Source organism: Hipposideros armiger, unplaced genomic scaffold, assembly GCF_001890085.2.
Source record: "Hipposideros armiger isolate ML-2016 unplaced genomic scaffold, ASM189008v1 scaffold_1192, whole genome shotgun sequence".
Classification (NCBI taxonomy): Eukaryota; Metazoa; Chordata; class Mammalia; order Chiroptera; family Hipposideridae; genus Hipposideros; species Hipposideros armiger.
In genome coordinates, this window is record NW_017732542.1 from 309,032 (window position 1) to 332,916 (window position 23,885).

The 23,885-nt window shown below is 45.2% G+C and overlaps 2 protein-coding genes across 3 annotated transcripts in view; one reads left to right on the forward strand and one right to left on the reverse strand.

Annotated features, from left to right (window-relative positions):
- The window catches only part of ZNF263 (zinc finger protein 263), a 19,148-nt gene extending 15,318 nt beyond the window's left edge, over positions 1 to 3,830 (reverse strand). The window contains exon 1 of the mRNA XM_019632867.1: positions 3,637 to 3,830. The gene's annotated coding sequence lies outside the window, so the exon portion shown is untranslated. The remainder of the gene's footprint in view (positions 1 to 3,636) is intronic.
- Positions 3,831 to 7,747: 3,917 nt separating this feature from the next.
- MEFV (MEFV innate immunity regulator, pyrin) lies at positions 7,748 to 21,885 on the forward strand. Of its 2 annotated transcripts, none has more exons than XM_019632862.1 (10): positions 7,748 to 8,430; positions 10,877 to 11,713; positions 13,440 to 13,846; positions 14,280 to 14,375; positions 18,092 to 18,322; positions 18,748 to 18,770; positions 20,354 to 20,469; positions 20,636 to 20,668; positions 21,010 to 21,042; positions 21,195 to 21,885. In XM_019632862.1, the coding sequence occupies exons 1-10, from the start codon at positions 8,154 to 8,156 to the stop codon at positions 21,743 to 21,745; spliced, it is 2,604 nt and encodes an 867-aa protein (XP_019488407.1). In that variant the 5' UTR covers positions 7,748 to 8,153; the 3' UTR covers positions 21,746 to 21,885. The 2 variants fall into 2 exon arrangements, with proteins under 2 accessions (XP_019488407.1, XP_019488408.1); XM_019632863.1 differs by having other exon boundaries at positions 7,749 to 8,430; positions 13,461 to 13,846; positions 21,195 to 21,884.
- The last annotated feature ends 2,000 nt before the right edge of the window (positions 21,886 to 23,885 follow it).

Sequence of the window (23,885 nt, forward strand, 5' to 3'; positions counted from 1 at the left end):
CACAAACGGTCTTGGTCCCGAAGTGATGATTCGCCTCAAGCGACATTGAAAGCAGACATTCATCAGAGGAAGGTTATGCTCTCAGTGTGGTGGGATTTTAAAGGTATCGTATTTTTCGAGTTCCTACCAAGGAACCAAACAATCAATTCAAATGTGTACTGTCAGCAATTGGACAGTTTGAATGAGTCCATCATCCAGAAACGTCCAGAGCTTGTAAATTGTAAAGGAGTGTGTTCCATCGCGACAACGCAAGACCACACACAAGTTTGATCACCCGTCAGAAATTACTGGAACTTGGATGGGATGTGTTGCCACACCCATCATACTCACCTGACCTTGCGCCATCAGACTTCCACTTGTTTCGCTCTCTTCAAAACTCCTTGCATGGTATAACATTCAATTCAGATGAGGCTGTAAATCAGCACCTTGTTCAGTTTTTCACAAATAAAGACAGGCCCTTCTATGAATGAGGTGAAAGACGGCAAAAGGTTATCGAGCAAAACGGGCAATATATCATTGATTGATCTTTGTTCTTTATATAAATAAATGACCTTTGAAAAACATAGACAAAATATGTCATGAGTTTTCCAAAGACCCAACAGTATCTCCTCTGTTGATGGAAATTTATAATAAGTTGTTTCCTATTCTTGCTTTAAAAAACAATTCTGCAATGAATATCTAATAATGCAACTTGTGTACATTCAATAATTTCTTTAGGATAGCGTCCTAAAAGTGAAATAACTGAAGCAAGGGTATGTGCATTTTTAAAGGGCTTTTTTTGGGATGGTAACACATATATATAACATAAAATTTACCATTTTAACTATTGTTAAGTGTACAATTCAGTGACATTAACTGCATTCACATTGTTGTGTGACTATCACCACCATCCATCTCCAGAACTTTTTCATCATCCCAAACTGAAACTCTACTCATTAAATAATAACTCCCCATTACCCTCTCCTCCCAGCTCCTGGTAATCACTATTCTACTTTTTGTCTCTATGAATTTAACTGTTTTAGGTACTTCATATAGGTGGAATCATATATTTGTCCTTTTGTGTCTGGCTTATTTCACTTAGCATAATCTTATCAAGATTTATCCATTTACTCATGTTATAGCATGTATTCGAATTTGCTTCCTTTTCTAGGCTGAATAAGTGGGTCAGTACAGCATATGCCAATGTCACACAACTGATTAACTGTAGGGATGGTATTCTCACTCAGGCAGTTTGACTCAAGTCCATGCTATAAAGGCATGTAAAGCACTCATATGATACTTGGCGTATATTTAAAGTGCTCCATATATGTTATCTTCAATGAGAAGTGTCATTTACTACAGTTCCAAAACTATGATTTTTGGTATTTTGATATCCCCCACCACCACCACCACATCAGTATTGGGAAATGTTCTGTGGTACAATTTTAGCTTTGACTAATACCAGTTTTTTCTCCTAACTACTTCTTGCAGCAATTAAGAATTGTTTCCAGCAGCAGGCTTCTGCAGAGTATTGTGCTTCGGGGTGAGGATGGGAGTGGGGTGTGCACTTTGCTTCAGCTGCAGCCTTAGAGACCACGCTCAAGTGCGCCCTCTACAGGATGCCAGGAGAAATGTCACTCGAGTTTGGCGTGGATGCATTGTTTGGTTACTGTCCAAATACTAAGGGGAAAGGCACTGTCCAAATACTAATGCTTTCCTGAGCAAACGGCCTTTCAGTCATTTCAGCTTATCTCAATCATTTTTTCAAAATGTTAGCTTCTATTCTGTTGCTTCAAGGGATCAAGGTGTGAAACTGTATGCTATCATTAAAGAGTCTGTGTATTCATTAATTTGATGCCTGCAGAGTGTATATATGTATATGTGTGTTTATTTTAGAGGTAGGTCTGTGCTGTGTTTCCTTCTGTATTGGCAAGCATCACATATTATTTGAAAACCTGAAATATTTGTTTCTCTAAAGGCACAGTCTTCTTTTTAAAAACCAGTTTTATAATCCTCTGCACTCCTGTGAAAACACATTCCAGTTAATGAGGTTTTATTTAACTTTTTGTAATAAAAATAGTGAGCAAAACATAAGTCTTCCTCTAACACTTACCTTGCTATATTTTCTGTTTTGCCTTATTATTTTACACTGAGAACATATTCACAGACCATGTTTCATGTACCATAAAATGTCTAAATGTTCATTGAAAAACACAAAAATGTAGAGGACATAGAGTGAAAAGCACTACCCCAACTCCCAATTTGACTTAGAGGTTGCCATGTTATTTCTTGAATCTCCCTTCAGATACTTAAAATTTTTTAATGTTTTTCTATTATTCACAAACATGGGATTTTTGTCACATTGTACTGTAAATGTGCTCTTTTCATTTAATAATATATGTTGACCATCTTTGCACATTAGCACATGGAAAACCACAGAACTGTTTTCAACGGATGTAGTGCAGTCCGTGGAATGGCTTCACCAAAATTTACTAAGCCAGTCCCCTGGTGATAGTCATTTAAGTTGTTTACAGTTGCTAACTAATTGGCAAGTGTGACAGGCAGGGGAATGTTTCAGAAGGATGACAAGGATTTAAATAAGAAGGTGCCCTCTCACACTACCATTCAGGTGACAACAGTCTGGTTATGTTTACCTGCAACTAGAGAGTAGTCTTGATGGGAAAGACTTAAATAGAGTGCAGGAACTAGGAATACAGATAGACAATCTAGCTGGGTGATCCTTTTTATTTCCCTCCATGCAGGACACTTGGATCAAAGGAAATCTTTCTTGAAGGGAAGATATGCAAAACAGCTATAAAGTGGGGGCTGCTCTGACTGACGTGAGGGTGGGGTTGTCTATGCCTCCAGCCCCCTACTAGGTTCCCCCAGGTGGACTTCAGGAAATCCATGAATGCCCCGAACTGATATATGAAATTGTAAATGCATGTACTCTTTTCTGAACAAAACCATCATCCCTGTGGAACATAGCATTTTACTAGATTTTTCAACAGGAATCATGATACAGAGAAGTTTAAGAATCTGCATTCTAGGGTTCCTCGGGGCAGTGTTTGAAAACCGAGAAAATGGCAGTTCTGGTGTTCGGTTAAAGGACCCTTTTCTTTCACAGCCCTTATCATGACTGGAAATTATCGGCTTACTCCCCTTCTCCCTTGAGATAAGCTTCCAGGGACAGGAATCCTGCCTGACGTGACCATCCTTCTAGCACAGTTAAGTGGTACATACCAGGCACTCGGTAAATACAATAGTTTGCCGTAAACATGAGTGAACGAGGTCTACAGGTTCATAAGGGTGAGAGCGCTTGGGGGAATCAAGGGCTTCAGCGCAGCCCAGACGCGCAGAAGCCCAGGAGCCCGGAGCCGCCGGGAACTACGCCTACTCCATATCCCCCAGGTTGTGCTCCGACATCAGCAGCGACAACCGCTCCTCCTCCGCGCGGGGCGCTCGGCTGCTCTGACGAGAAACAACTACAGGCTGCTGGGCCTGCCAACCCCATCAACAGCGCCAACGCCGGAGATGTATGTACTTCAAAGTTGCCGGCGCTTTTGTGCGCGGGGTGCTGGAGACTAAGGTCGCCGTGGGGCTGCGTGACGGAAGCGAGCCCCGGGTGTGGGTCGCGCCTCTCTGGGCTTCCCTTACCTCGAGCATGCCCGCGAGGCTCTGCGCCTGCCTGTCGGTCGGGGCCCTGCGCTGACACTTCGCCTTTATCCTCTAGCCGCTCTTCCCCAGCCTGCCCCAAGCCTCTTCCCCTCGGAGCTGTTGCCCCAGGGAGGTGCTGCAGAGCGTGACACCCGCCAAGACGGCGCCTTCCTGTCCCCAAGACAGGAACCGCGGGGTGTGGGCGGAGGAAGTCCTGGAGGCGGAGATCTTCTGTCCACCTTCACTGACGCTGCCCAAGACGTGACAGGCGTGGAATACCAAAGAATGAAGTAAACACTTATCCCACGGTGCCAGGCACTTTTGCATACTTTCTCATTGAATTCCCCAACAATCCATTTGACAAAAGAAAAAAAAAGGCTCAGAGAAGTCGAGTAACTTGATCAGGTCACATGGGTCCTAGATCTTGGGGTCCTGTGTTTCCCCACAATTTTGTGCAGCTTCCAAACAGAACAGTTTCAATACGAGGTGGTGAGCGGGAATGACAGAAGCACCGGGCAGGAAGGGTCAGCTCTGCCGGGGGTGAAAGGACGGGGAGATGAGAGTGGGACAGGATTATGTAAACCGAACGTCAAAGGGTGTAGGGAAGGGAGAGCAGTAGACTTCCAGGCAACTGTGTTTTCCTCCTCCGCTGACCTTTAAGCCTTTGGAGGTCAGGGACTGTATGCACAAAGTCAACCTCCTAGAGGGTCCCTTCTAAATAGTGGTAGAACAAAATTTTTTCAGTTTTTAAATGTGTAAGTACACAGAAAAATGTAAATAGTAAAATGAACACCCACTGACCCCCCCCATCTAGAGTTAACAATCGGAATAATGTGTATAAACACTTTATAGCTTACAAAGCCTCTTGCTTAACATTACCATACTGTAAATAAAGTTCTCATTGGTGAGCTGGTTGGGGACCTATTTGGATCCCATTACTGGACTACCTCAACACGTCAAGGTCACCCACTGCATCCCACTTTGGGAAGCTGGCTTCCTCTCCTTCTGTTTCCATTCTGATTAGGAGGTTGCAGGTTGTCCCAGAACCCCGTTTGCTCTCAGCACAGTTACAAGTATGTTTCTCAGTGGAATTCACTCAGAACTTGAATGAATAACCCCTCAAAGTCTCAAAATTTCTCCCTTAAAATTCAATATACTGGGGGGCAAGGGAGAGTTCACATCACAATGGGATCCACTATTTTCAACTCCAGATTAACACTGGAACTCTTCCATCATTTTCCCAGCAATTCTTTCCATTTTTCTCAATAGCAAATATGTATTATATTTAAGTACTACTTTGTAGACATCCTTTATCGTGATGGTTGCGGGGACAGGGCTGATTGCACCTTAGAGGCAATCATAATTATAAAGTACTTTTTTTAAAATATCTTTTTTCTTATTATAAAAATACATATTGATTTAAAAATCCCAAACTGATGCAAAAATGAATGTGGTAAAAAGTGAAACCCCTGATCGAAATGGAGTAAAAGCCAGGGTGACTCAACTGTGTATTACATTACTTAGGTTAAAAGCAGAGGTTGGACCCTTTGTACCAGTTGCATTGGATTTAGATTTATTATGTTGTCCCAAATAAGCGGACACATACAGCACAGGGGAACAAGAAATAGGAATTCATCAATACTTCACTTTAATTGTTAAAGATTTAAAATTCATCCCAATAGCCATAATCCTATTTTCATATTTCTTCATTTAAAAAACTCACTGGAACCTTGAAAAATGGAAGTTTTTGTAAGACTCTCTTGACCTGGAAAGGACTTAGTAGCATCAAAACACTGCTCTCCAAGAAGTCCCTTCCTCTGAATTGCCCATTGTAAAAGATGTCACTGCACTTGCAAAAGAGCCTGTGCAGTAGACTGGAAAGCCCCATTTCCTATCCAATTCTGGCATAGTCTCAGCTTAGAGGAGTTTCCTAGCTAGTCAAGACAGGGTCAGGGACCCAAGAATACAAAGGATACTGCATGTCATTGCACAATTTCATAATTTCTGCGTCAGCAGTGGGAGGATGCCTGTGAGGTGCCTGCGCTGCTGTGTTCCGGAATCTCGTACCGGTCCGGGTCCCAGAGACACCCCAGTCAACATCCTTCTGGCCCAACCTTAGAATTTCACAATCCAACATTTGCATCAGAAATATGCATTTGGGTTTACCCATTTTTTTTAGGGAAGATGTTGGGTTGGGGCTATTTTCTCAGCTGGATCCAGAGAACTGGGTGTTATATCAGTTATTAAACCAAAATCACTGAATACTCTGTAAAATTAAAAGCACATGGGCCACATGGACAATAAGATAAATTCAACCAACCAGAACTCATTGAAGTGTTGATCCCAAGCTGGTCACACACAAGGCTGTTTGTTCAGCCAGGCTTCAGAATGTTGTCACTGACCTGTGGAAGTGGTCAGTATGGCCCATTTTGAGCCTCTCAGATGAGCTGAAAAAGTGGCATCCATAGTTAGTGTTGCATAGTAAAATAAATTATTATCATGCAGGGTGACAATTTTGCAAAGTGAGTAATAGAGTAGGTTTGAATCCTGGCTCTGGGCAAGTGACTAAGCTACCTACCAATCCTGGGTGTAAATGGGGATGACAAATCCTGCCCTGAAGGGGAAGTGCAGAAATTCTAAGAGATAATGGATATAAAGCAAGCAGTGCCTGGCCCAGAGGAAGCACCATTGAAGGGTAACTGTATTACCAACAAAACATTTATAAGCCAAAAATGTCATGAGAAAGATAAAGTTTAAACCAGGATATGCAAATGATGCCAATTAAGTGATAGAAATATCACCATTTTGTAACCACCATTATAGCAATTGATTTAAGAAAGGATCCTCAGTGGATGCTAAAACCATGGAAATATTGTGGGAGAACCAGACATTTCTACACAATCATGTTCATTAATTACAAAGAAAAAATGTCCTTTTGTAATGGAGAGTTCTTAGTATGCCTTGGATGTACCCTCAGTCTAATAATGAGGAAACAATCACACAAATCTAAATTGAGGAACATTCTGCTTGGAATGGACTTTTCAAAAACATTAATGTCTTGAAAGAATTAAGAAAAAAGCTGGGGACTGTGAAAGTGTTCTACATGGAAGGATACTACAGAGACATGACAACTAAAAGCAATGCAAGAACTCTGATTGGACCCTGTATTGAAAAAAACAAAAAACTGTCAAGGACATTATCAGGACAAATGGGGAAATTTGCTTTAACAACGTTAAATTTCTTGAGTGAGATTACTGTATTCTGATTATTTAAAATAATATCCTTGTATCCTTGTTCTTAGTATTTAGGGCATCTAGGGTATTCGGAGTGATATGTGATAATGTTTTCAATTCATTACCAAATGGTTCAGAAAAAGAAAAAATGTGTGCCTAAATGCATGGGGAGGGGAGGAGAATGGAGGGAAAGGGAGAGGAAGAGAGGGGAGGAGGGAAGAATATCATCAAATACTATAAAATGTAAACAGTTGGCTAATCTAGGTAAAAGTTATATAAGTGTTCATTGTATTATGTTCCCAACTTTTCTGTAGGTTTGAAATTTTTCAAAACAAAAAGTTGGGGATAAAAATCAGGATATGCAGGAAGACAGAAGCAGTTAACTGACGAAGAAGTCAGCTTACCCACATACAACTTCCATGAGCTTTGGAACCGCCTCTGGGGCCCCACACTGGGCTCCAAAGGACGTCTATACCTTTTCCACCTTGTTTCTCCAGCATCCTGGCATGGTGTCCAGAATATGTGTTCAGTAAATGTGTATAGACGAGCATCTTCTCCCAGGTATGTTCACAGGAAACCAGGGCAGAGTCAGCTCTGGGAACAAACAGCTCAGGATGGTGGTCCCAGGCATTGCATTATGAGGCCCTTGCTGGAAGTACCAGACAACTGGAATTGCATGAACAGGGGTGACACCAGGGATTGTCTCCTGGCAGAGCCCTTCTGGTCTTGCCTGCCTTCTTGAGCAGGGAGCCACAAAGCTTGCAGGGCTGTATTTGCTGCCCCCCATTCTCACCATTGGCTCTGGAGTGTCAGTTAAATCCCAAGAGTCTGGCAGAGAACAGCTGGCTAAAGGGGCTGACCTTATCATGGTCCTCTCCAGGAGCTCTGTTCCCACCCCTCATCCCCAAATGCTGGGAGGAGGAGAGAGGGAAGCATCTGAGTGTCTGTCCAAGGATCAAGAGACTGGAATCCAATCCCAGACTCCCCTCACAGGCTTACCTACCACTCTACAGTCCAGCCCCTGGAGGTGAGAGCTGGGGCATTGGAGGGAAGGCATTTAGCCCTCCCAGCTGGAAAAGCCTCAAAAACTGCAAGAAAAAGAACACAAGCCAGCAATGACACTCGTATAACCTCACTTACCACCGAAGCACAGAGCATTTCCTGTGCCTTTTCCGTTATTTCACAAGCTGCCCCTTCTCACTTACCACCCTGGGCTCCAGGACAGAAGGCTTCTTCTCCTCTCAGAAGCCAGACAGCTGGCTCCAGCCTCTCCTGGTCAACACCATGACCAAGACCCCGAGTGACCATCTGTTACACTCCCTGGAGGAGCTGTTGCCTTATGACTTTGAGAAGTTCAAGTTCAAGCTGCAGAACACCAGCCTGGAGAAGGAGCACCCCCGGATACCCAGGGGCCAGCTCCAGACAGCTAGGCAAGTGAAGCTGGCCAATCTGCTGGTCTCTCACTATGGGGAGAGATGTGCTGTGCAGCTGACCCTGAAGGTCCTGAAGGCCATCAACCAGCACCTTCTGGCAGAGGAGCTCCACAGGGCGATTGGCCCAGGTAAGTAGGTCCCATGCCCCCTCCTCTACCATTGTAACTGTTGGGATGGGGTGGAAGGTTCAAGAATGAGTATGTGTTCAGACCAATGCACTTTGACTTGGGGGTTAAGAATCCCAGATCTACCATGACGCTAGTGACTTTGACCGAGAAGTCCCTTTCCCTGCTCTGGTCTTTGGAGCCAGATTAGTAAAGCTAAGCCCAATGGCTTTAAAAAAAAATTTAAAAATTAAAAACATTTTTTAAAAAACGTTGAGATTCTGACTCTGGGAAGGATCAGGAGAGGCAGGAGCCCATTTGTAGAGAATTCCTTTTTTTTTTTAATCATTTATGATTAACACTTGTGTACAAACATCTGTGTAAGCAAAAGGGCTTTCTTTTTCTTTTTTTTTTTTAAAGATTTTTATTGGGTAATTGGGGGGATGGGAACAGTACTGGGGAATTAGGGGAAGGGGAACAGACAAGTTGCTGTCGTTTTGTTCTTCAATCTAGTTGTGGAGGACACTGCTTCACTGTCCCAAGTTGGCACCATCATTGCGCTCTTCCCTGGCGAGGCAGATCAGTCGCCGGCTTCTGGACGGCCGCTCACTGCGGCTGCTGGCCGCTCACTGCGGCTGCTGGCCGCTCACGCTGGCTGCTGGCTACATACGGTAGCCCATGGCAACCCACTGCTACAGGGACTGCAGCCTACGCCGTCGCCAGCTACTCACAGCAGCCCAGCTCCAGGTTGAGCTGTTGTTCAGCATCTTAGCTGTAGAGGGCAGTGTCACTGGCCCTCATATGTGGGATCCGAACCGGGGCCCTCTGGCATCCCAAGCGAGTTCTTAACCATCGCGCCACTCGGCCGGCCCAGCAAAAGGGCTTTCTAACCAATCACATTGACAGGGTCGATAGGTAATCTTCTCATTGTTACCCACCTAATTGTAGTTTTGAGCTCTTCTTTAAACACATTTTACAAAGGCATTTCAGAATTCTCAAGAGGACTTTTTCCTTTCTTTTCTTTTCCTTCCTCCCTCTTTCACTTCTCTCCCTCCTTACCTCCATCCCTCTTTCTTTCTCTCCTTCCCTCTCTCCTTCTTTCTTCCTTTTATCTTTTCTTTCCTTTTTTCTCTCCTTCTCCTTGTTCTTCTGCTGCCTTTTTGCTGTACTTTCTGATTTTATTACATTGTGATCAAAGAATGTGGCCTACTTGATTTCTGCTTTTAATGACTATTTCTGTTTTGTTCATTTATTTTGTTCTTTAGATTCCACATATAAGCGAGATCATATGGTATTGGTGTTGCTCAGTCTAACTTATTTCACTTAGCATAATATCCTCTAGGTCCATCCATGTTGTTGCAAATGGTAAAATTTCATTGTTATTTATGGCAGAATAATACTCAATTGTATAAATATACCACAATTCATTTATCCAATCATCTATTGATGGACACTTGGGTTGTTTCCATATTTTTGCTATTGCAACTAGCACTGCAGTAAACATAGGGTGCATATTTTTTTCAAATTAGTGTTTTGGATTTCTTTGGATAAATACCTAGGAGTGGAATTACTGGGTCATAAGGTATTTCTATTTTTAATTTTTTGAGAAACCTCCAAACTGTTTTTCATAGTGGCTGCACCAATTCGCGATCCCACCAACAGCACACAAGGGTTCCCTTTTCTCTACATCCTCGCCAACACTTGTTGTTTATTGATTGATTTTATGAGTTTTGTCCATCTATAGTCACACACAAATTCATACCAATAAACTAGGGTTTTTATTTATGTATGAAGAATTCTGTTTTTGGAACTCTTATATTGGAAACAAGTTCTCCTGCCTAAAAAAATCTGAAAACACTATTTGAAAAATATATAACGAATAATTTGTATGTTTTTTTTTTAAAGATTTTATTGGGGAATTGGGGAAGGGGAACAGCATTGGGGAATTGGGGAAAAGGAAGACTAGTTGCTGTCCTTTTGTTCTTCAGTCTAGTCATGAAGGACGTCAATTCACTGGCCCATGTTGGTATTATCATTGCGCTCTTCCCAGGTGAGGCAGTCGCTCGCTGGCCATTGAACGGCCGCTCACGGCAGCTCATGACGAAAGTGCATGCCATCTGCCACCGGCCAGCGGCCAGCTCCACTGCAGCCTATGCCATAGCTGGCAACTCAGAGCAGCCCAGCTCCAGGTCTAGCTGTTGTTCACCATCTTAGCTGTAGAGGGTGCAGCATCACTGGCCCTCTATGTGGGATACGAACCGGGGTCCTGCTGCTCAGAGCTGGCGCCACAAGCCAACTCTTAACCAGGCGCCACTCGGCTGGCCCCAATTTGTAATCTCTTATTTAATGGTAATTGAATGCTGTTGTCTAGAACGTTCTGAACTTCTCTAATTTCAAAGGGGATTTCTCCCTTCTCTCCCTTCCTCCAGCCCTTGGCTCTGAGCTCCCAACTATCTCATTGTTCTTTCAGAATACCCAATACAAGAAAATGGCACCGACTGTTCAGCAATGTCTTCTTTCTCTGGGGAGAAAAAGCCCAAGAGCCTGAGGATACCAGGTGGCCCGGAAGGTGACAGGCAGCGGCAAAGTGGTTATGGGGCAGCCAGCCTATCAGGCAGCCAGCCTGAGGCTGGGAGAGGGCCCCAGAAGAAGCCTCAGGGCAAACGGAGAGATCAGAAGGTCTCTGAGGGCCTGGATGTGCAGGGCAAGCCAGGAGCCAGGGGCGGGACTCTGTCTTCCAGAAGAAGTCCCTTCCCCAGCAAGCTGCAAGGGGAGAAAGTGTTGTCAAGTGTTGTCGTGCGCAGGAACGCCAGCTCTGCAGGAAGGCTCCAAGGACTCTCTGGTGGGTCATTTGCTGGGTCCCCAGGAAGGAAGGAATGCAAGATATCTGAAGCAAATTTACCTTCAAAAAACAAGCGACCCAAAAGTCTTGAATTTACCATTACTTCAGGAGAAAGAGAAGCTCCCAATCCAAAAACTCTTCTGCCTCAAGAGAAAATGAGAAGTGAGACTCTGGACTCAGCAGCAAACCCCAGTGAAGTGGCCACTCTGGATGCAGGGGATACTGTGACTCCAGAGAAAGGCTCCGGAAATCCAGAACATTGTGTGATCCTGGGTGGGGTGGCATTCAGAAATACATCTTCCAATGTAACATTGGCTGGAGAGGAGACGACCTATGAGCATCCCGAAGCCACAGCACCTTCAGAGAAAAAGGGAATTGAGGGTCCAGAGACCTCTGAGACCTTGGGGCAGGTGGTCGGCAGTGTGCTCCATGAATCTTCAAATCCCAAAGTTCCTCCATCTTCAGGTAAGAAAGGACTCCAGAATGCAAAAGTCCTGGCATACTTAGGGAATAAGTGACCTGTGCAGGTATTCCCTCATAAACCTCCTTTTAATCCCAATGTATTTATGTCACTAGATCCTTGGGTGCCTTCTGAGGTCCCAAACCCTTTGAGAATCTGTTTGAGGCTATGAATCCTGAAAATAAAAATCTATATATGCACATCTTCACAAAATGTTGCATCAAATTTCAGTTACTTCTTAGACTCTCTGAAGTCCTGCTTTAGAATTCCAAGGGCTTCATGGACCCCAGGTTGAGCATCTGGGAAAGACTAGGTAAAAATATCCCCTTCTCCCAATAATCCCATTGCAGTAATGTCATGGGGCTGAGAGCTGTTGGCTAAAATCCTAGGTCTTGGGCCAGCCGAGTGGCTCAGTTGGTTAAGAGCTCACTCAAGCGTTTGAGCTCTGAGCAACAGCGGTTCGATTCCCGGCCTGAGCTGAGCAGCTGCTGAGCTGCCAACAGGTAGCAGGATGGCTCAGCTTAAAAAAAAAAATAAGTAAATAAATAAATAAATAAAATAAAATCCTAGGTCTCTTTGACTAAGGAGGAAGAAATCAGGATTATGTTGGGTTGTGAATGACAGAAACACCATAACAGTATCTGAAACAAAAGAGAAGTTTGCTGCTCTTTCTCATAAGTGTCACATAGGTGGCCCATGATAGATGCGGTACTCCATGGGCCAGGAACCCAGGCTCCTGCTGTTTTTCTGCTCTACCAAGTTTACTTTCAAGCTCATGATTCCTGCTTCATTCCAGGCAGCAGGAAGGGACAAAGGAGAATGGTATCACTTAGCTTCTAGAAGCTGATCCATTTACATCCATTGGCCAGAATGTAGTCAAATGGCTACACCTAACTACAAAAGAGGCTGAGAAATGTAATTTTATTTGGGAGTGGGGAACAGCCATACCAGCAGTAATCAATTCTATCACAAGGGTAGGCGGGGAGAATGATAACTAAGGGGCCTCTTGCAGTCTCACTTATAGCTGTGATATAAATTCCTGGGACCCTGCGAGAGGAGGAGGTGGGAGGGCACTGATGGATTGAATGTGTTTCTATTTCTTCTTGTATCTTCTGTCATTTCTGCATTATGAAGTTGTGCTATGGTTTTACTTCAGAGATAGTCATAGTTGTACATCATCATGACGGATTATACCCTTCAGCCTCATAAAGTCCTCTTCTTTACTTTCATTTAATACTTCCTGAACCTGGGTGTGAGAAGCGGTTCATTTGTTCCTTCCATTCAACACATGCTTCCCAAAGGCTACCATGTGCCAGGGACTCTGCTAGGGGCCAGCTATGAGCCATCTACTGTCCCCATGGAGTTCCCACTCGAGCCATGAGCAGCCTAGGTGGTCTTAAGTGGCAAAGCAAACACTAGTCCGAATGTTTTGCTATCTATATCGCCTGCTAGATCAGTGTATGTGCAGGAGGAAGGCACAGAAGTTATGGCAAAAGGCCTTTCTTCACAATAAATGCCCAAGAATTCTAGGTCTGAGAACTGTCATGAGATCTAGCCCTTAGCCCTCAGTCCAAGAGGCTTGTCTGCTGCCTTGCAGGAGGGGCATAAGGGGAGGACAAGCTAGGAAGTGGCCACAGTCTAACAGAGAACTCACATGTCCCAAAAGCAGGCTCTCTCTCTCTGATGTGCTTTTGTATCACTCCTTTGTAACATCCTGGGTTTGTCACTCAGGAGATTTTTTTACTGCCATAGCCCCAGAGATGCCGCAAGACGAAGCTGTGAGGCCCCTTTGCTGTGCCCAGAAAGGAGACCCGGTTGGTGGCACCTGTGTGCATGATTCCTGCAGCTGCTCCGGTGCTTATAGGGATCCCAAAGCCTCAGGTGGTTGCTCACCCAGCTGCCGCCAGCATCAGGCCTCGATCCCAAGGAAGAATACTGGAGGCCACAAGCAGCAGGAGGGCCCAGAGATGGCCAGCCTGAGCCCCAAGGCCTTGCCGCAATGTGAGCGTCACATGAAGCAGGTCCAGTTGCTCTTCTGCGAGGACCACAGGGAGCCTATTTGCCTCATCTGCAGCCTGAGTCAGGAGCATCGAGGCCACCGGATGCGCCCCATCCAGGAGGCTGCCCTGGAATACAAGGTAGGGCTTCCTGTCTGGGGGCCCTTCTCTGCTGGGCACGTGGACACGCTGGGCTTGCTTCATTTTCCCAGGGACACTGGGAGGTTGGTGCATTAGCCAGCATTCTTGAGCTGTAAATAGCAAAAACACAGTACAAACCAGGACAGCAAAGAGAAAATTTACCAGTTCACGTAGCTTAGAGGTCCAAGGGAGTCTCACTTCAGGTATGGCTGAATCTAGGTGTTCACAGGAGATCATTAGGAATATTTCTTTCTCTTGGCTCTGCTTCCCTAGGTGTGGAGAATTCATTCTTCCTCTCCTGGGCACCCCTCCATGTGCTCTTGGCTGTAGCACCCTCAGTTTTACTCCCTGAAGCAGATTTTCCTCTCTAGGATTGGCACCAACTAAGGGGGCAGGAGCCAAGTTTAAGCTTCAACAAATGCTCTTTTTCCAGGAACAAATTCAGAAGCAGCTGGAGCATCTGAAGCAGTTGAAAAAATCTGGAGAAGAGCAGAGATCTCAGGGGGATAAGAACACCGCAAACTACCTGGTAAGGCCAAGTCCTTGCCTGGGCTTGCCACTGCAGAAGGAGGGAAGGGGCCAAGAATGAACAGGGGTCATGGAGGTTCTGTTCTGGCTCATAGGGAAGCAGAGCTACTCACATATTTAGAATCGCCTGCTGTTGGCGGGGAGGCAGGGAAGTAATGGGTGTCCAAGGATGAGCTTGTCCCTGCAGAGGGGCACCACCCGCATCTCCGAGGACGCTGTCATACTTTCTCATACTCCCCACAAAATGGTTTAGAGAAACTAATGCCAGTGGATGTCGCTGATGGATGGGATTGAGGAAAGGTGAGGAGACACTTTTCAGTTTTAAATACTCCTCTGTATTGTTTTTATCATTGTTGTTGTACATTTTATTTTTTTACAAAAACCATATGGATTTTTAAAATTCAAATGGTTAAAGTAGACATTGTCTTTAAAACTGTGGTTTTGCAATGCTGCAGATTTCAGTAAGTACAAATTATTGGCCTTCCTCTATCAAACTGGTGTCTAGCCTCTGTCGATGTGTAAAACGCTTCCATTTTCCCTGCAAGTGAAGGCACCTACCCACTACAGCCTTGATTTGTCTGATGCATTTCTGTTTGTTGGATCCCATCTCCCTCTTTGGGTTCCAAACTTCTGTTCGGACCCACCACAATGCAACAGAAAGCAGGTGAAGATAAAAAAAGGGCAGAATGGGAGGAGGGTGACATTGGCCCTGGTGTCTGACATTTGGGAAACTCCTGAATTGTAGTAAAATGAAAACCCTTTCCTATAATCCCAGGTGGCTTAGAACTTGTGGATGGAACAAAGGTCAGGGATGACCCCTTAGGAGGGCGAGTCAGGAGCCTGGGCTACTCAGGGAAACCCAGGGAGACAAGAGGGTCCAGCCTTTGCTTAAGAAACTCACAGCAACATGGGCCCCTGTGGAAATGAGATGCTGTTTTCAGAACTTCTCCTCGTCATTCTTTCAATAATGTGTGTAGATAGATAGATAGATAGATAGATAGATAGATAGATAGATAGATTTTATTGGGGAATTGGGAGAGGGGAACAGCATTGGGGAATCGGGGAAGGGGAATAGACATGTTGCTGTCCTTTGGTTCTTCAGTCTAGTTGTGGAGGATGTCGATTCACTGGCCCATGTTGGTATTGTGATCATTGCGCTCTTCCCGGTTGAGGCAGTCACTCGTGGCCATTGGACTGCTGCTCATGGCGGCTCACAGCAGCTGCCAGCCTCTCACGCTGGCTGCCAGCCACTTACGGTAACTTAACGGCAGGCCACTGCAGGCCCACTGCAGACCCACTGCCACCCCACTTGAGCCTACGCCATTGCCGGCAACTCACGGCAGCCCAGTTCCAGATCAAGCTGTTGTTCACCATCTTAGCTGTAGAGGGCAGTGTCACTGGCCCATGTAGGATCCCAGGCATGGCCCTGCTGCTCAGAGCTCACGCTCCCAAGCCAACTCCTAACCAACGAGGCACTTGGCCAGCCCTAAAAAAATTTTTTTTGATCATAGGAAAGCAGAAGAAAAAGCTCTTCTTTAAAGCAGAATGCCAGCTAAAACAAATATAGAAGAATAAGTGAATTAGAAATTTCCACTATACAAACACCAATATAACAATTGATTCCGATGGGGGACATCAATGAATGCTAAAATTTTTAGATTGTTAGAGGACAGGATATTTATATACTCTCAAAGTACCACTCCCCAAACTACTTAATAATTATAAAGGAAATAATATACATTTACAATGGAGAGATCTGGTAGACCCTTCCTTAACCAAGCAACCGATCCTAGTATCACAATAATGGTGATGGACAAAAGACATTCTTTAGCTCTCCATGAGATGTGCTATTAAGACCACAGCATTAAACATAAGCATATGGAGGGCCGGCTGAGTGGCTCAGTTGGTTAAGAGCTCACTCAAGAGTTTGAGCTCTGAGCAACAGCGGTCGAGTCCAGCCCGAGCTGAGCAGCCGCTGAGCTGCCAACAGGTAGCAGGATGGCTCAGCTAAAAAAACAAAACAAAACAAAACAAAAAACATAAGCATATGGTATTCTTACCCAAATGCTTAGCCTGAATTTAATCATGAGCAAAATTATCAGACAATTTTAGAATAGGCCACTGAACAAGACAACTGACCTGTCCTCAAAAAAAAAAAAAGTCAATGTTACTGCCATCAACAACAAAAAGTGAGGAGATACAGTTGGCTTAAAATAACTAAAGTTAGGGGCTGGACGAATGGCACATTGGTTAAAAGCTGGCTTAGCCCCAGCTCTGAGCAGCAGGGCCCTGGTTCAGATCCTACATTAGGGCCAGTGATGCTGCACCCTCTATAGCTAAGATGGTAAACAACAGCTCAACCTGGAGCTGAGCTGCCCGTGAGTCACCAGCGACGGTGTAGGCTGCAATGAGGCAGCAGTGGGCTGCCGTAGAGCTACCGTGAGTGGCTGGCAGCCGGCCTGAGCTACCAAGAGCCACCGTGAGCAGCCGTCCAGTGGCCGGCGACTGATCTGCCTCAGCCGGGAAGAGCGCAATGATAATACCAACATGGGCCAGTGGAAGCGACGCCCTCCACAACTAGACTGAAGAACCAAAGGACAGCAACTTGTCTGTTCCCCTTCCCTGACTCCCCAACGCTGTTCCCCTCCCGTAATTCCCCAATAAAATATTTTTTAAAAATAAAAATAACTAAAGTTAGTCCTGTCCTTTTGAACCAAAACCAATGAGACTTCTTAAGACCACTAGTCTTACTGGATCTGAAGGGCCCTCTCCCTCCTTGGAGGAAGAAAAAGGTGCCCCAGAGCCACTTCACCTTGCTAAAGAAGCTTCCTAGTGATGATGAGAAACAGGTCAATAGAAGAGTTAATGGTTGACCAGTGTGCAATGGCAGTATACTCATAAGTCAAGTTCACTTACATCCAAATTGGACTGACCATCCCCATTCAGAGCCATATTGAGAACCTTCTGCATGTCAGCACTTTGGGGTGGGGGCAAGAAGTGAAGTTTCCCTCCTGGAGACTTCAGTGGTCATAATCTTGTCCATTTATGACCCCAGGCATATGCCATCATCACATTGGCTTTCAAGGAAGGAAGAAGGTAACCCCAGGTATCTTAGCATCCAGTGGCTGCCATAACGAAGTATCACCAACTGAGTGGCTTAAACCACAGAAATTTATTCTCTCACAGTTCTGGAGGCTAGAAGTCCAAAATCAAGATGTTGACAGGGTTGGTTCCTTCTGAGAGTCATGAGGGAAGAACATGTTCCAGGCCTTTCTCTTCAGCTTGTAGATGGCCATCTTTCCCGTGTCTCTTCACATGCTGTTCTCCCGGTATATACATCTGTCCAAATTTCCCCACTCCAGTGGCCCACCCTACTCCAGTATGACCTCATCTTAACTAATGACATCTGCAAAGACCCTGTTTCCAAATAAGATCACACTCTCCGGTACTGGGGGTTAGGACTTTAACATATGAATTTTGGAGGGAATACAATTGAATCCTTAACACTAGGCTTTAGGGCATTTTCCAAGAGCCATCCCCTTCTACCCTCAGCTGTTGTGGAAGATTCTGGCCCATTTTGCCTCCTGATCTGGAATCCAGGCCTCCAAGAGGCTGATGAAGCCTTATCTACCTCCAGGAGGTGGGCTTCTGGGGATTCCGTGGGCACATACATCCAGTTTACGCACAGACCTCTATCCCTTCCTGTCCCATTCCTAGAAACAAACTGAAATCCAGAAGCAGAGAGTCCGGTACCAGTTGGAGCAGTTGTGCCAGTTTCTGGAACAGCAAGAGCAGCTCTTTGTGGCCTGGCTGGAGGAGGTGGGCCAGACCATTGGCCAGGTCAGGGAGACATATGTCACCCGAGTGTCCAGGGACATCGCCCTTCTCGACGAGTTGATTGAAGACCTGGAGGCCAAACAGTGCCAGTCAGAATGGGAGCTTTTGCAGGTGAGTGTGGCTGGACCTGGCCTTGCCCTGTCTGCTGTGCCCAGAAGGATGACATGGGCTCCCAGTACTGCCACCAGTTCTTCCCAAGCCAGTGGGTGAGGCCCTTGGGGCCAAGGGTGGGACTTGGTCTTGGTGACTCACAATGCCTCTTGTGCCCAGACCCTTTTGATGAGCTCTCAGGAGCCCAGGGTGGCCCAGAATCCAGGCGATCTCCCTGCATGTCCCAGAAGAGATAAGCAGGGAATGGGTGCAGTTCTGTTGCGGGCCCTGGCTGGGCTGCCACCTCATGTAATTAGGGTTCGAATTGGGGAGAGGTGCCCCCAAACTGCTGATACCCTGGGGCCGGGAGTCCAGGAAGAGAGGCTAGTATTCAGTGCAGACCCTAGGAGACTGGTAATGGAGAGCTTCCTTCTTTTCTCTCGTAGGACATTGGAGTCACTCTGCACAGGTACCGAGAGATCCCCTGGCATTCCCTTGAGAGTCCTGCAGGGAGTATTTGGGGAGGCAGTCCTAGAAGGGAGATGCTCCCAACCCTGAGTGTGGGACTCCTCCTCAGGCTCCTCCCATCTCCTGCAGCAACAAAAGCCTTCCTGGATTTGTGTAGGGAAAACAGGAGCATGACCAGGCGGGAGCGCATGGGGTTGAAGACTAGAAAGAATGAACACAGCCTGCCATGCTGATTGCGGCTGCCTAGGAAACGTCCCTAATAGATTGTGTCCTATGCGATTCGCCGCATGAAAACTGTTCCTGCACAAGTGTTTGTGGCCTCAGGGAGGAAAGCACTTTCGAGGAGTCAAGCTGCTAAGCCCAGCAGGCGGGGGAGGAAACCGGACATTTCATCACCCTAGGAGCTTTACAAAATCTTGACATCCAGGCCCTGGCTGGCAGATTAATTAAATCTAAATCTTCAGTAGCGCAATCCAAGAACAAATTTTTTTAAGTCTTTTTTTTTTTTGGTGGTAAAATACACATAACATAAAATTTACCATTTTAACCATTTTTAAGTGTACATTCAGTAGCATTAAGTACATTCACATTATTGTGCAACTATCACCACCATCCATTTCCAGAACTTTTTCATCTTCCCAAATGGAAATTTCATATCACTAAACAAATTTTCATTTCGCCATCCCCCAACCCCTGGCCAGCCACCACTACTTTCTGTCTTTGTGAATTTGGTTACTCTACCTACCTCATGTAAGTGGAATCATAAAATATGTGTGCTTTTGTGTCTGGCTTGTTTCACTTAGCATAATGGCTTCAAGATTGTAGCATGTGTTGGAATTTCATTCCTTTTTAAGACTGAATAATATTCCATTGTATGTATATATCAAATTTTGTTTATCCATTCATCTACCAATGGACACTTCCCCCTTTTGGCTATTGTGAATAATGCTGCTATGAATATTGGTACAGAGATATCTGAGTCTCTGTTTTCAATTCTTTTGGGGTATATACCCAGAAGTGGAAGTGTTCTATCATATGGTAATTCTATGTTCAGTTTTTTTGAGGAACCACCATACTATTTCCCACAATGTCTGCTCCATTTTATATTGCCACCAGCAATGCACAAGGGTTCCAATCTCACCGCATTCTTGCTAACACTGTTATTTTTAGTTTTTTCTTAAAAATAGCCATCCTAATGAGTGTGAAGTAGCATCTCATTGTGGTTTTTTTCCTCATCTATTATCATTTTTATTTCAATAGAAAGAAAAAGACTCGGTAAGTGTAATGAATCTGACATAGATAATTCTGGGTTGAGCATCTCAATATCAGTACCATTTTAAGGCCATTATTAAAACTCCTTGTGGTTTAAATATTAGTGGTTTTTAAAACTCCCAGGTGGTGCGAATCCATAGCCAAAGTTGAGGACCAGTATTTAGAACTTGAAGTCCAGGGAGGACTTCCTTTGCGATGCCCAGGCTAAGCTGGGTATATGCCCTGTGGAGGCTGCACCTCCCTCCTAGCTCATGGTACCTTAGGCCACTCCCATGCTCCAGCCCTCTCTGGACAACATTGTTTTGTCTCTAGGGCCAAGTCAGTGACTATCCCTGAGCCATGGACCACCCCTCCAGAGGTGAAAGAAAAGTTCCACCTGCTCTACCAGAAATCAGAGTTTGTGGAGAAGAGCATGCAGCGCTTCTCAGGTAGGTAGGCTTGGGAGGTGGCTGCTTGCTTCTCCCTGAGATCCATGTAGCCCAGAGCACCCTGGCATCCCTTCTCCACCTCTCCTGGCCTTCTGACTCTGCCTTCAGCCTCTCCCTGATATGTCCCTAGCCAGGAACTTAACTCTAGCTCCCTTTCTCCCTTTAGAAACCCTGCGTTCAGAAATGGAAACCTTCAATGGTAAGTATGGTGGTGGTCATGTGCTGAACAGGCGTTACTGTGATATTCTCTTATACTATTGATTTCTGGGCCATTATTTAGAAGAGAGAGAAACCTGTAACAAAGGCAAAGAAAGGTCATGACAGGTCCTCACAGGCTCTGTGCCAGGCTCATTTGGCTGGGTCAACTCATCAGACCACAGAGTCTTCAGGGTAGACCCATGTTCCTGGGAGAAATGGGGTTATATCCAAGCAGAGCAATCAGGGTCTTGAGCATGGGGATCCTTGTCTTTCCTTGTTTTGGGGACCAGGGAAATGAGGGGAATGCTGAGGATTTTTTTCCCCCATCTCTTTTCTCTGTAGTTCCAGAATTGGTTGCTGCTCAGGCACATGCTGGTAAGTGCCCAGATCAAGGCAAATGGCCTTGGCTTGATGGGTCCTTGTGCTGTCCCTTGCATTCCAAAACAGCCCTGTTTCCTGGAGGTAGGGAGAATCTGTGGGAATGTTTCCCATGGACCCCCAGCTAGGTATTCTAATTCTCTCTGCAGTTAATGTGATTTTGGATGCAGAAACCGCCCATCCCAACCTCATTTTCTCTGATGACCTGAAGAGTGTGAGACTTGGAAACAAGTGGGACAATCTGCCTGACAGTCCCAGAAGATTTGATAACTGCATCATGGCCTTGGGCTCTCCGAACTTCCTCTCTGGCCGCCATTACTGGGAAGTGGAGGTGGGAGACAAGACAGGGTGGGTCCTGGGCATCTGCGAGGCATCCACAAGCAAAAAGGGGAGCATGACTTTGTCACCAGAGAGTGGCTACTGGGTGGTGATGATGAAGCGAAATGACTACCAGGTGTGCACCTTTCCCCCGACCCGCCTGAAGATGAGGGAGCCCCCCAGGCGTGTGGGCATCTTCCTGGACTATAACGCTAGAGACATTTCCTTTTACAATGTGACAGCCAAATCCCACATCTACACATTCACTAGCTTCTCTTCTTCTGGGCCCCTTCAACCTATCTTCAGCCCTGGGACACATGATGGAGGGAAGAACATGGATCCTCTCACCATCTGTCCAGTGGGTTTACTGGGGCCTCACTGAATGCACTAGGGAAAAAAAACCAAGCATACTGGATTGTTATAAAATATTTTTGTACCTGAATTAATAAACTATGGATTTTAAAGGTATTGGCTGGTCCTCACAAATAAATTGATTAGAAAGTTTGATGACAAACCCATTTGTTGCCACTTGGTTGATCACTGTGAGATCCCATTTCCCTACTGAATGCCATGAAAGAGATGGGGCTGTTGTGGAAAAAAAAACATTTGACACATACTCCAAATGTTGAATTCTGTCCTGATCTGTATCTGAAAATCTGTGGGCCTGTGGAATATTAGGTGCTCTAGTTCACAGATGTTCCCTTTATTGCCCCCCATTTAAAGATATGTAAAGAGATGGGATGTAAAGGGAAAAAACGAATTAAATGAAGATTAAACTCCAAACACCTCCTACCGCAACTCCTCTTTCCACATCTTCACATAAGCGCCTAGATTGGACTCAGGTTCTCCATGGCTGTGACCAGAGCACCAAACACGTTTTGCTGTCTTCATGGAGCTTTGTTCTATGTGCATAATTCACATTCCAACACAGTTCACATGACTTATTTGCTTAGCTGTTCCCCATGGTTTGTCATTTGTTACTCCCAATTATCCTTTGCTATAATGTTTTCACAGACAGCTTTGTGTATATGTTCCACCACCTTCCTATACACATTTTTTTCTCCTGTTATTCCTAAAATGGCTCCAGAATGTGAACTATTTGATAACACTTATTACAGTTGGCCATAAAATCCTCCCAAAAAATTTTAAAATGTTTCATGCCCAAAGTAATGTTTGACATTTAAATTTTTTTTTTTTTTGCTGATTTGGTAGAGATGTAATGGAATTTTACCTGTGTTTTATTCCATTACCATTTAGTGAGCCTGTGAATTTTTTCATGTGAATCTCTACTTTTTGCTTCATTCTATATGAATGGTACAGTTCTTTGCTTTGTAGAGTCTAGATATTGAACTTAGTTGTTTGTAACTTCCTTCATATATATTTTAGATACTAAATGTTTCTATCTGTATGATAAAATTTCTCAGTCTGGTGGATTTTTATTGCAATATAATTCACATATCATGAAATTCACCCTTTTAAAGTGTATAGAATATCCAATCAAGATGGTAAAGTAGGTAAATGCTGTGTTCACCTCGTCCCCTGACCACATCAAAATTACAACTAAATTATAAAACAGCCACCCTTGAAAACCACCTGAAGACTAGTTGAACAGAACTCCTATAACTAAGGATATAAAGAAGCCACACTAAGACTGGTAGGAGGGGCGGAAACATGAAACAAGCTGGTCTCACACCACATGTGGCATTAAGAATTGGGAGGGATATCTTGGTTTGGAGGTCCCCCCTAAGGAGCAAGGGGTCCCAACCCCATACCAGGCTCCCCAGCCCCAACCACCAGTGCCAGGAAGAGGATTCCCCACAACATGTGGCTGTGAAAATCAATGGGAATTCCATCAGGGAGACAAAGAGGGCTGCTGGAGTCCCAGGTGTTCCTCTTAAAGGGCCCTCATAGGGACTTATTTGTGAACCGACTCACTTGCTCAGAGCTCCAGCACTGGGGCAGCAGCTTAAAAAGCACCAGGGACATACTGGGAGAAACTAAATTGTCTGGCTTCAGGAAGAGGCTGGAGGGGCAGCTCTCTTCAGGACTAAACTGCTGGCAGGTGTCATTGTTTTTTTCTTGAGTCCTCCCCACACACAGCCTGCAGTTGCAGGTAGGTACAAAATCTGAGTCTCCATCAAACTCGCCCACCTTGGTGATTTCCTGAGAACCTGCCCTACCCAACCCACACACCAGCCAGAACCTTTTTCCTAAAAAACTTCCAGCCTCAGGCCACACTGTGGACTTTCCTAAAATCTCTGAAAGGTCCACAAACCCCAAAGAAGCAGAGACTGGCCTTAGCATGACCTGAATATCTTCTTAAGCACCCCCCCGCAATAGTGGCAGTAGGCCTCACTTTGTAGCATAGCCTCTCCCTGGTACCTCCAAATCCAGAAGAGGAAGCTACCAACTGATTACTTTTTTTAAAAAAAGATTTTATTGGGGAATTGGGGGATGGGAACAGCGCTGGGGAATTGGGGGAAGGGGAACAGACAAGTTGCTGTCCTTTGGTTCTTCAGTCT

What these genes read in the sequence shown, in the direction of transcription:
- MEFV (XM_019632862.1), top strand. Translation starts at nt 8,154, where the DNA reads ATGACCAAGACCCCGAGTGACCATCTGTTACACTCCCTGGAGGAGCTG. An exon ending in CCACAGGGCGATTGGCCCAG is followed by an intron (nt 8,431 to 10,876) that starts GTAAGTAGGTCC and finishes TTGTTCTTTCAG; the next exon opens with AATACCCAATACAAGAAAAT. An exon ending in CAAAGTTCCTCCATCTTCAG is followed by an intron (nt 11,714 to 13,439) that starts GTAAGAAAGGAC and finishes TTTGTCACTCAG; the next exon opens with GAGATTTTTTTACTGCCATA.